General features: G+C 32.4%; 2 protein-coding genes across 2 annotated transcripts; both read right to left on the bottom strand.

The window, feature by feature from the left end:
* Positions 1–967: 967 nt before the first annotated feature.
* LOC132715974 (52 kDa repressor of the inhibitor of the protein kinase-like) lies at positions 968–1,764 on the bottom strand. The gene is made up of 2 exons (XM_060699091.1): positions 1,650–1,764; positions 968–1,402 (listed from the first exon to the last, which is right to left on the bottom strand). Exons 1-2 carry the CDS (start codon positions 1,746–1,748, stop codon positions 968–970), a joined length of 534 nt encoding a protein of 177 aa, XP_060555074.1. The 5' UTR covers positions 1,749–1,764.
* Positions 1,765–2,113: 349 nt separating this feature from the next.
* Positions 2,114–3,116, bottom strand: LOC132715975 (zinc finger MYM-type protein 1-like). Its single transcript, XM_060699092.1, has 2 exons — positions 2,757–3,116; positions 2,114–2,460 (listed from the first exon to the last, which is right to left on the bottom strand). Exons 1-2 carry the CDS (start codon positions 3,113–3,115, stop codon positions 2,130–2,132), a joined length of 690 nt encoding a protein of 229 aa, XP_060555075.1. The 5' UTR covers position 3,116; the 3' UTR covers positions 2,114–2,129.
* Positions 3,117–11,297: the final 8,181 nt, after the last annotated feature.

The raw sequence follows: 11,297 nt of genomic DNA on the forward strand, positions 1-11,297 counted from the left end.
GGTTTGTTTAAAAAAAAATCTACGCTGAATCTGTGTATATAGAAAATGATATATATTGATGAAGCAAAACAATCAGGCTGAATTATTTGTTTGAATTAATTTGTTTAAAGTCAAAATATGTATCTCATTTGTATTGAAGTTTTGAAAAAGAGAAAATGAACTTTTTATTGGTAAAACTCAACAGGTAAACTTTCTTATAATGGAATAATTATTAATCTGGAATGATATACTATATAATGTTTGAATCAGACTACATTGTTTAAATTCACCATTATACATGTATTTAATTTAGTATAAAAAGTTTTAATATTGCAGTTCAATTTAGATACAGATTGTTATCTGTTTTTAATATTAAACAAAGGAATTTTATTGTTTGAAATTATGCCTATCTAAACATAATACGTTTGCTAAATTATTTGCAATTAGCTATTTTCTCTATAAACCTCAAGCTTAAAAAACAATTTTGTATACAAGTAATTTAATATCATTTAATATGAAAACCAATTGTTTTACAGATGTAAATGTCAGTGGTTCATCACGGCATTTTATTACACTCAGGGGCGTAGCTGGACGGAAATGAAAGGTACGCAGGATACGCTGGGGGACAAGGGGGCCGCGAAGGACCCCCTGCGGGTTCAGGGCAGAGCACTGATGGGAGACCAGGGGGCGAAGCCCCCGGAAACCGGACGAATTTTGCCATTCAGAGATGCTTAGATTTTGAATTTTTATATCAAATTAGTGTCGATAAAATGAAAAATTAAGTCAAAAGATTTCAAGAAATGTATTTAATCATCTACACAAAATCATCACTTTTCAAGATTTGACAAATGAAATACAGTCAACGTGAGTTGACCATCCTTAATCCATTAAATTCATAAAGAAAATGAACTGGTTTTCATTAATCGCAGGAAAAAGTTACCATTTCCTAAAGGCAAACTAATAGTTGATGTTTTGCCTAATTTTCGTTTTACACCTTAAAAAGTAAAGCAAGACGACGTGGTTTCCTATTTGCAAAAGTGTTTACGTCTAACTCCCGCTCTCGATAAATGTTCATTAAGCCCAGGCCACTCATCCGTTCTGTCCCCATGGTGCTTCGTAAGTAAGTCTTTACCCGGCGCATCGTAGAAAATGATCGTTCTGCCGTAGATGTTGATACAGGAACAACTGCAAGCAGAATCAAGCATTTGCGAATAATTGGATAAGAATCCTCTGACGCTAAAACAAGCGTTGCCGCAATGTCATCCGGGGATTGAGGACGGCTGTCTACAAGACCGATATCACACCACCAAGTCCGCCATCTGTGACATTCTCTCAAAAACGTCATTTCATCTACGTTGAGAGAAGACTGTAAAGCTCTGTAGATTCTCAAGCATCGGTCATCTGTCAGCCCATACTTTTCTACCTATATTTATAAATAAAAGTTTAAATGATGAGTATAAATGACACATGTACAACTCCATAGAATTCAAATTAAAAATATTATTTTAAATAACTTTTATGCTTGATTTTTTAACTCAATTCATTTGAAAACAAAAAATATATACAACTATTCAGTGTCGGAAATACTGGTTGTCCTAAAAGCTATATTTAAATATTAGTGACTAATATCATTTCATCAATTCATATAAAAAATATGTTGTATTAATTACCTGTGCAGGAATCAACCATTGTGCCTCGAACCTATCTCCACATTGCAGGATCCTGTCATTAAGTTCTGTTAACAAGTGGTCAATGAATGGGTAATACATGTTTACCCTCCAGAACTCAGAGGGCATTTGCACGGTGTTGCTGGCGGCCAACGTTGCGTGCCATGCTGGGTTGGACGTCAACTCCTAAAGCCACGTTAACAGCTTTCTCAAACAGGGCATCCCATACTGCATCATCAGCTCGCTCATTCTAATTGATCAAATTATATGTAATAATTATATAATTATTTGTAAGAAAATGTATATAATAAATTATTATTCTAAAATGTGAGATAATACGAGATATTTTATAGCCTGGCAAAATATAAGCTACAAAGTAATTTAGATGTAAACAAACATTGTAATGTTCAGCTGATAAAAACGTAGCAATCTTTTATAATATTAGGTAGATATCAGGTAGGTCTTATACTTTATCTAAATTATTTATTGGTCTGTGATCATTCTAATGGTAAATCTTTTAAAAACATAATTTATTAATCTCAATTTGACAAAGGAAGAAATGAGCAGCATGTTACAGTCGTATTTGCATTTATATACCTGCAATGTTTTAATGACAACTTTGGTGTCTGTGAGGGCTCGCACGAGATTGCAGTCTTTTTTCTGCAGTGTAAGGGACAAAGGTACTAGCGCCTCCAGAACGTGCTGCGATGCCACCAATGTGATAATAAATCCAAACTGCTGAATAGACAGACAGTGACCAGTAGCTTTACTATCGCCATTGTCTGAAAGCGTCTGCAATGCTGTAACAACTGTCCTGATGGCATAAATAGATATACACCAAATGTCAAATTAATATGATAAAGAAAGGATAACAACAAGAGGAAACTAAATTAAAACATATTATCAATTTATTTTCAATCGCCAAGCGGTAAATACTACATGCAGTTTGTTTTATGTAGCGTTAACTGTACACCGGATATTTCATCTAACATATACCTATACCGGTATATACAATAAATGACATTGTAGGCGGGTAATTACAGTTTAATGATATCATTTTATATTTAATATATGAGGTAGCTGCTGAACTGAAATAACAATGATAAATACCTAATCGAAGCAAGGAACGTTGTCAATGCATCGGCTCTCGCTGCCCATCGGGTCTCACATAGGTTTTGCAGATGACGTCGCTCCTGCATCTGCTCAAGACTTTCAGGGTCTCCCTCCAATGTCTGCTTATACTGGGCCAAACGCTTCGCTGAATAACTGAATGCAAATGCAATTATCTGAACTACGTCCATCATGTTTCGAACGAACTCCACCTTGCAAGAATGCACTATTGTAAGATTAAGACAATGTGCCTTACAATGCGAGTATACGGCATCTGGGATGCGTTCACGGATACGTGCCTGTACACCTTTATACGCCCCGGACATGTTCGCGGCGCCATCATAACCTTGCCCCTTCATGTTCTTAATGTCGATACCTGCAAATAAATGCATACATTGCAAACATGAATGATTTTCGGTTTTGCAAGTAATATTAACTTTTTTTGCCATTTTGGTTTATTTTAATAAACATATATATTTAAGCTTGATTGCGACAAAAATTCTTGCAACTTATATTAATCACTTTCGAGTACACTTCCTGGAACCAACCAGTACTGGTGTCATATAAAGTATCATGGTCGTGACCCAATTATGGTTCGAACCCATGATCCCTGGGTTGACAGTCAGACACCTTAACCACTAGGACATAGCTCCCCTTATGCCATTTTTAGAGGGTACATTGCCTGAAAATTTAAAATATATTCATAGACACTTAGGGATACGGATCGGTGGATCGAACTTAAACCAGCATCCTAATCGAGTACACGTAAAATCAAATGAAAAATATTTTCATAAATCTTAACACATACAATTCATATACGAGTACATGGAATTTTAATTTTAAGAGATACATGTAGTTTTAGAAGAAGAAAAACTTACTGTAATAAAAATGTTTACTGCAATTCAAAGCATGAATAAAAATGCTGTTTTATTTATATTTTTCTTCATTCTGCTAAAGATAAAATGAAATATTGAACATGTACTCTTACAGGTTGATGTTTATATATCGTTTATTTTTATTAATCTGTCAATGCACACAATATATTAATCTTTATAAATTTTCGGTAAGTTTCGTGAGATGAAGAAGTGATAAAATTTAATTTGAGTCTATGAAATGCGTTATACAGCGCAATAGGTTTATAATTTCAAAATGCCATACGTGTTGTAAGATCGAGATCGCGTATATTCATGTTCTTTTTTCTTATTTGTTTTTTCAACATATTTGAAGAATGATTGTTTTCTATGATTTTTATGATTTTCGTTTTGTTTTATATGTTTTGACAGAGACATAGATGTCATCTACATCTCTCTGGTTTTGCACTTACTTTGTCTTTACTCTTTTCAAATAACATGATTTAAAATTCATTCGGATTAAAATCAATTGATGTTATTTCAATGCCGTTAAATACATGTGTTTCTAAGTTGCTTCGTATTTGGCCATTTCCACAAAATAAAAAGCAGGTGTAAAACAATGGCAATATTAGGGATCGAACAACAGACCTTTCATATATTAGGCAATCACTTAACAGACTGTGGTTTAGCAGATGTGATGACACCCCATACTTTTAGCTTGTGTCACTTTTTCAAAACATTAGTTTTATGCTCCATATTAATTTTCGTAATCTACAGTACAGGTACAGAACAGAAGTGTGGTCGAATATTTTTAATGAGTACTATAATCATTCATTATTGACAGGTCAATAAAATTAGACTATAGGAGGGTTGAAGAGTGGGTAAAGGTGCGGGTGGGGGTAATGACCAATCAACGCGCCGAACACCTTTCCTTGTAAGTTGTAATCGTTTAGGTTAGGGTCCGAGGATAATCAATCCGAACCCAGAGAGAGAATACGTACTTTGAAATTTTGATGAAAATAATATAAGGAATTAATTAAATTTTTTTCAACTAAATATTTTATATGAGTATATAACTCTAAATATATATGTTTTACTTTATTACCTAATTGATCAAGCCTGTGTAGGAATGCAGTTGAGAGTGCCTCGCCGGTAGTGCTGGAAGTCTCTGAGAAACCCAAAAATTCCTCACGAACAATGTTGCCGTCGACAAATCTCACGCACAATGCCATCTGCTCCATTGTTGATGCATCCGTGGCTTCGTCAGCAATGAACCCAAACATCCCAGCTTTATTGCATGCAGCTACTAAATCTGAAGAGATCTGTTCTCCTGCGATAGAAATAAGCTCATTTTGAATACTTGGAGATGTGTAAAGCGTGCAAGGGTCGCTAGATTCCAAGTGTTTCTTCAAAATAGTATTGTTCTTTGCTTGAAGTCTTAATAAAGCTTGAAAGTTACCACTTTCGTCGTTGTGGCCTCTTAATGCAATATTCTGTCTGCCACAGAATACTATTGTGTCAACAATGCCGATAAGAATGTGTCGCCTTTTCTCAACAAGTTGGTTGTAGCTGGTGGATATGGAACATTCAATATCACACTTATTCCCGCGTGAGATAGCGAGGAAGTTATCAGCAGCAACTGCTTTATCTAAATGACTGAAACTGTAATGTCATTTACCAGTAAACAAATCCCATTTTTTATACTTATTGAAATACAGTTGACTCTCGGTAACTCGAAATCCAAGGGACTGGGCATTTTACTTCGAGAGAAACGGAATTCGAGTAATGTGGAACTACCGCCATTACGTTGACATTCGTACATGTATATACATGTGCCTGATTGAATGTGTAAAGAAGTAGGTTGTTATTGTTGTTAGCGGCAATGCTGCAATATTTGACCATTGAAATGACAATGTAATTACATTTTAATTTAGTTATATAACTGTTAAAACCAATTAAGTCCTGAAACGGATTAAAGCCACTTAAACGACGTTTTAATAATACATGATGACCGGCAATTAAAAATTACTATGAAACGTGTAAATCACGAGTGACAACATCTCACCTTGATGTCGCCGACCTTTGATCAGTCGGCTGTTTTCACACTTCGACTAATTGAGATGAAAATATGTTGTACTTTAACTGACGGGACCAAATTTTCTTTTCGACTAAACAGGAGTCTCGGTAAGTCAAAATTTGACCTAAGCGGAGTTAAAATACAAAGATAAAGAAGGAAATTTGACGGGACTTTAGAAATTTTTCGACTAAGGCAGAATTTCGAGTAAAGCGATTTTGACTTATTGAGAGTCAACTGTACCACGTTGCGTATACATTTTAATTGTGTTGTTATTCAACAGTGTTTTGCAGGTAAAGGTATCGGTCTCGTCATGCCCTTAACACTACGAAATATCCCAATGAGTATCAATAAGTGAATGAATTGTTGCACAAAAATGTATTTGACTAAATGATAGATCTGAGCTTAGCTTAGTTAAGATTAAAAAGTACCTTGAAGATGTAAATGTCAAATGAGGTCTTAGGTCAAGCAAAATATGGAAAGATAAACTAAAATAGATACAAACGCAGTTGTCAATAATTTGTCTGATTTATCTTAATAGTATATTTAGTATTTATAAAAAATCCTCTTAATCTAAATTCCATAGCCAAAGACATTGGTATTTTCTTAAAAATATCTATATGCGACTATCTTAATTAAAATTCAAGAATGCTTTGTGTTATTATACCGATTAAACATTTAAAATAAAAACGTTTATTGCAGTTTATTTACTTAAAGCGATCGTTTTAATCATTTAATATAATTATTGACGTGCCTATTTATGTTAATTTGAATGCTGCGCAAGATTGATTCTCAATGGGCCAATGCGATTTGATAAATTTCGATAATTATATTTCATTGCAACTTGATATATATAGATTGTATCAGTGTCCAACGCGTCGCTATTACACCAAAAGTAATTGCAAAAGGTCAATACTATGGTATCGCCATTCTTGTTTAAATAAAAAATCGCTGTGTGGGATGACCACACGGACATGTTTATTTTTTCATCGCTTGTGCTGTGACATTTTAATAATGGAGCACTATTATAGCACTAATCTGTTATTTCTTGACATTGACATTCATGCATATTATGTTGCAACTGCTTATCGCTTATACCTAATACTTTCCTTCTAGCTAGGGAAATTTACGAAGGTCTTTAAGAGACATATTTAGTTGACAATTATATCACACTGTCGTTCACTTCAACGTAATACTTTTGAAAGCATGTAATGTAATCTGCATCAAGATCCAAGAAACTTAGATTAATTGTAACAGCTAAGAGTTTGTTTTAAAAGCTAACTTTGTGGATGCACAGCCGAAATCTTCTAATTAAACGCGGTTAAGATATAATTTTCAATTAATCCGATTTGAAAAACACCTTTTTATACAGACAGCTGTCCTTTCTATTGTTTGTTTCAATATTTGCAAAGAAATGTCGTCATTGTAGCAACCAACTTCAAGTAAAGTAACAGTAAAATAATCGATGTATCGATTGATACAATAATCCATCCAACCCACTTATTCCCTTTTCAAGAAATACAGATGACACATTTCTATATGTTTTCATTATAAAGTTCCCGCTTTACACAGATAAAACACCGTTTACAGAAAGAGTGCACTTTATTTCAAAGCTGCCAAGTTAATCGTACATGTAACAATTCATTGTATAAGTGATATATTTATAAAAAGAAATTACAACTGACGTTTGTCAAAAACATACTTATGTCATATGCTACTTTTCATGTGTAAAAATTGAAATGAAGAATGTATAAAATCTTCAATTGGAAATACTAATCTTAAGTAATTTCCTTAACATGTTAGAACTTCCCAAGATTCCCTTCGACACATTCAAAATATCATACCTTAATAATACTGTTCTGTAGAAAATGTTAGCTGTAAACTCTAGAAGCGTAATGATGCAAGTATCAATTGAAACTTTTAAGTATTAACTTTTTTAGTTTTGCATTTTTCCTGATCATCAATTATTCGTGTTTAATCAAGTATTGTTAACAGGACTCCATAGGGTTTTTTATGGCATGATAGACTGGTAATGTTTTTACCCGCATTTTTTTGTACAATTTGATGAAGGTCTGAACTTATAACTTGTGTCCAAATTTTCACATCACCTCAACTCGTTTTTGTTGTCAGAATAATCATTTTTATTTTGTGTAAAAATACCCCGATATGAAAAGTGTTGCTACGCTTTACTAAGAAGTGCAGTAACTATAATAATTGTTTTTTACTAGTATTTAATTTTTCTTAAATATTTAATTCCCTTTCGAGAAAGATAATAGGAAAGATAGAAGAACGAAACATATTAATTTTTAAATCTATCAAATAATGCAACAATTTGAAATAGTTTTCATTTTGTTCAAGCGAGTAGAAATTTGGGTTGAATTTGCAAAACCTGGCATGGCAAACAGAAACAGAAAAATAATAAGAGATAGAAATAAGTTGTATCAAAGAGTTTGATGAATTACGGTCAAGTGAATATTTGAAACTAGTTTTTTATATGGACAGTTTACCGTTTAAATTTTAAAGGCCGAAATAGTGAAATAGAATGAAAACGTGTCGGCATGTACAGCAGGAAAAGTTCTGATTTGTTTTGTTTCAAATGCATTTAGTAATACTTTGAAGTATGTTTATATTTGCATGCAATTGTTATAGCTATTTACATTGTTTCTTAAACCTTATTTTATTAAGTTTACTGTATTATGTAAATATAGATAACTCTTTCTGAGACACCCTTAAAGTTTAAGGAAAGCTTTAAATACAAAATCAGTGTTTTGTTTTATTCTGCTTTCATTGAATGTACAAAAACTTTGAAATAGAGTTCAAATAAAAAGCTTTCATTACTTATTATAATAATTAAAATCATAATCACAGTGTTTGAGTCTTCCTATATGACAGTAATTTGAATCTCGGCCACATATGGTGTCTCATTATTGTCTAAACATATTTGTGGAAATCCCCAAGAGAGTACGAATGGATGAAAATAAACATAATTACACATCCCCACTGTTCTAAATAGACTGGTCAATGTCTGAATCAATGAAATGTTGCAACTAGGGCGTTTAAAGCTCTTACTGCTTGTTCTTAAGGAGCATTTTGGTTATTGCCTTTCATGAAGACAATGTATATAATAGAAACGGAACAATATCTTTAGGAATAAGAATGATGTATGAGGAACATATATTTAAAAAAATAGAATGCGTACAATTTCAGCAGCAAAACAAAAATCCAGGAACATGGTATCATATTTGGTTTACAATTGCAATGCAAAATGTGAAAAGAGAGCCTTATAAATTCCTCTTCAAAACATCCCAAGCTTTATTGTATTGCTTTCAATGTCACATGCAAACATAAGACAAAACATTATCGAACAAGTTTACGGTATTTACATGGATGTTCTAGTTGTTCATAAACTGCAAAATGGTCGGATCTCAAGTTTTGGTAACATTAAAGTGTTGGCATTTCCAAGCTTTAGAGAGAGTGACAACTTTTCTGGGTGTATATACAAATGCATGGCATTATACAATTATCAAAACAACTGCTCAGGTCAAGCTAGACTTGATTTAGCAAACAGGTTTAAAATATAATATGGTAATTAATTAACGGGATATGCTATGTCTTTCCGTTTGTTAAATATTCAGAAATATGTTTTTTGCTCTGTAATGTTAAAATTGAGTGTTAAATGTAATTTTATTACTTATATTAAAAACCATCATTAAGGTAATTGCTTTTGAGGTAAAGAAATGCAAAATGAGAATTAAGAAAGTGGTACTTCAAAGTATATTAATATTTTCATTTAAAACTGCAAACAACATTTAGTTAATGACGCCGAACACATTTAAGGCGACAATTAGTAGATCAGGAAATACACATGCATTACTAGCAATCAAATTTGATGTGTTTAATGACAATATAATTAGTCGTGTCATATCTGACCAATGGCTGCTTGTTGTCATTAAATTAAACTTAAATATATCTTTAATTTTTGTGCGCTTCTAAGTCTTGAACATTTATGAACTAATATCAGCCGTTATCTTCTTTGAATGTATATCCGTAAAGGACAATACATTATAAATATTTTATATTCGCGTCATCTATGAGAAGTCATAATTAAAACTGTTAAAAGGCAAATGTCAGGTAGCTTTATAAAAGGTAATATTTGTTACGAAACATTTAACCATGACATAAAGGTTACCATTTTACTATCGTAGTTTGTCACATTCAAAACAAATTCATTTGGTTTATTTACTTTTTTACTCTAATCCTTTCATTTTCTTATTTTGCATTTCTACAGATATGACGATCATTTAACAATTTTATGCAAATCATAATGTGAACTGAATAATATAAAATATATTTTTACGTAGCAATAATTGTTTTCATTTTAGTCAGAGCAATATACACATCGCGTTAACAATTGACCTTTCGCTAATTAAAGAACAACAAAAAAGGTTGTTCTGAATATCTATAATTTCAAATAAAATGAGCACATGAGAAAATATCTCCATTTCTTTCAAATATATAACTGTAGTATACTAGTCTGCTTGAGAGATTCTGTAAAACATTGTGGATCAACATAGATGTTTACATTCCGTCTACAATTACGTACGGTAATTCCCAAAAGAGAACAGATTCTCGATATCAAACCAAATTACACACAATATGTTCACAGACAGGATGGTCAATGTCTAAATCAGAGACACAATTTGTAACTTTGTAACAACTAGTATATCAGCTGTAGCTGGAAAGGTCTAACGAATATTCAAAATCGTAACATAATGCTAATTTTTTTTTTTTTTGCAAATTATTGTTATTGTTAAAGGAGAGTTAAATTTACTTTGATACTGCAATCATGTTGTCAAATGGAACAAGCATATTGAAATAAATTATATAAAGTTGTTATGGTTAAAGCTTATCTACGTTACGGCATCATCTTTCAAAGAGCTTGAAAGTATCCTTGCTTGACTGAATCAGATGTGAAAAGGAGTCGACAAAGTCGAGCCCACAACCATGAGGGATAAGTGTTTCGAGTCATTCCGCAACGATGGTCTACGGTATGGTATATTTTTTGGAAGCGTTCAAACCGCTTCACAATTTTCAAATATTGATTTGTGTTATCATTATATTTTTAAATATCAAATTGCTCAAAATTTACAACATGTCTATGGCAATTGAAATATATACCTGAACAGATTTTCTTTAGGATTTGCGAGAAAAAAGTAATAAAGTGTATGGAAAACGAAATGGTATCAATTTGTTGCCGATGTCGTGTGGAATTCTATATTCATGGTTCACATAAATGAAAAAGTATTTTATTGTTCATTGTTATAAAGAGCCTTGATATAGATAAATACAAACCTGTTTTTCCTTTCTGTGTTATTTATACGATAAAATTGCTATCAATTTCTGGAAAATGTAATATCGTATATTGTATATCTATCTATTGAGTATTAAGATTTGATACGCAATTATTTATTTGCAAACATTGTTGTTCTCCCAATGTATTCCCTTTTTGATAAGTAAACAACAAGGCATTCTGATTCACCTTGATTTGCAAACGCCCCATGATTATCATCTATATGTCAGAATAATTATTGTCATGTTCATTTAGCAAAAGTGAAA

Source organism: Ruditapes philippinarum, unplaced genomic scaffold (assembly GCF_026571515.1).
Source record: "Ruditapes philippinarum isolate M1 unplaced genomic scaffold, ASM2657151v2 ctg7651_1_1_1_1, whole genome shotgun sequence".
Classification (NCBI taxonomy): Eukaryota; Metazoa; Mollusca; class Bivalvia; order Venerida; family Veneridae; genus Ruditapes; species Ruditapes philippinarum.

Bases quoted from the DNA above. Each gene is read 5' to 3' on its own strand.
- LOC132715974 (XM_060699091.1), bottom strand. From the start codon at position 1,748: ATGTATTACCCATTCATTGACCACTTGTTAACAGAACTTAATGACAGG. The intron at 1,403-1,649 runs GTAATTAATACA...TTATAAATATAG, and splicing joins AATGGTTGATTCCTGCACAG to GTAGAAAAGTATGGGCTGAC.
- LOC132715975 (XM_060699092.1), bottom strand. From the start codon at position 3,115: ATGAAGGGGCAAGGTTATGATGGCGCCGCGAACATGTCCGGGGCGTAT. The intron at 2,461-2,756 runs GTATTTATCATT...TTATGCCATCAG, and splicing joins ACGTTCCTTGCTTCGATTAG to GACAGTTGTTACAGCATTGC.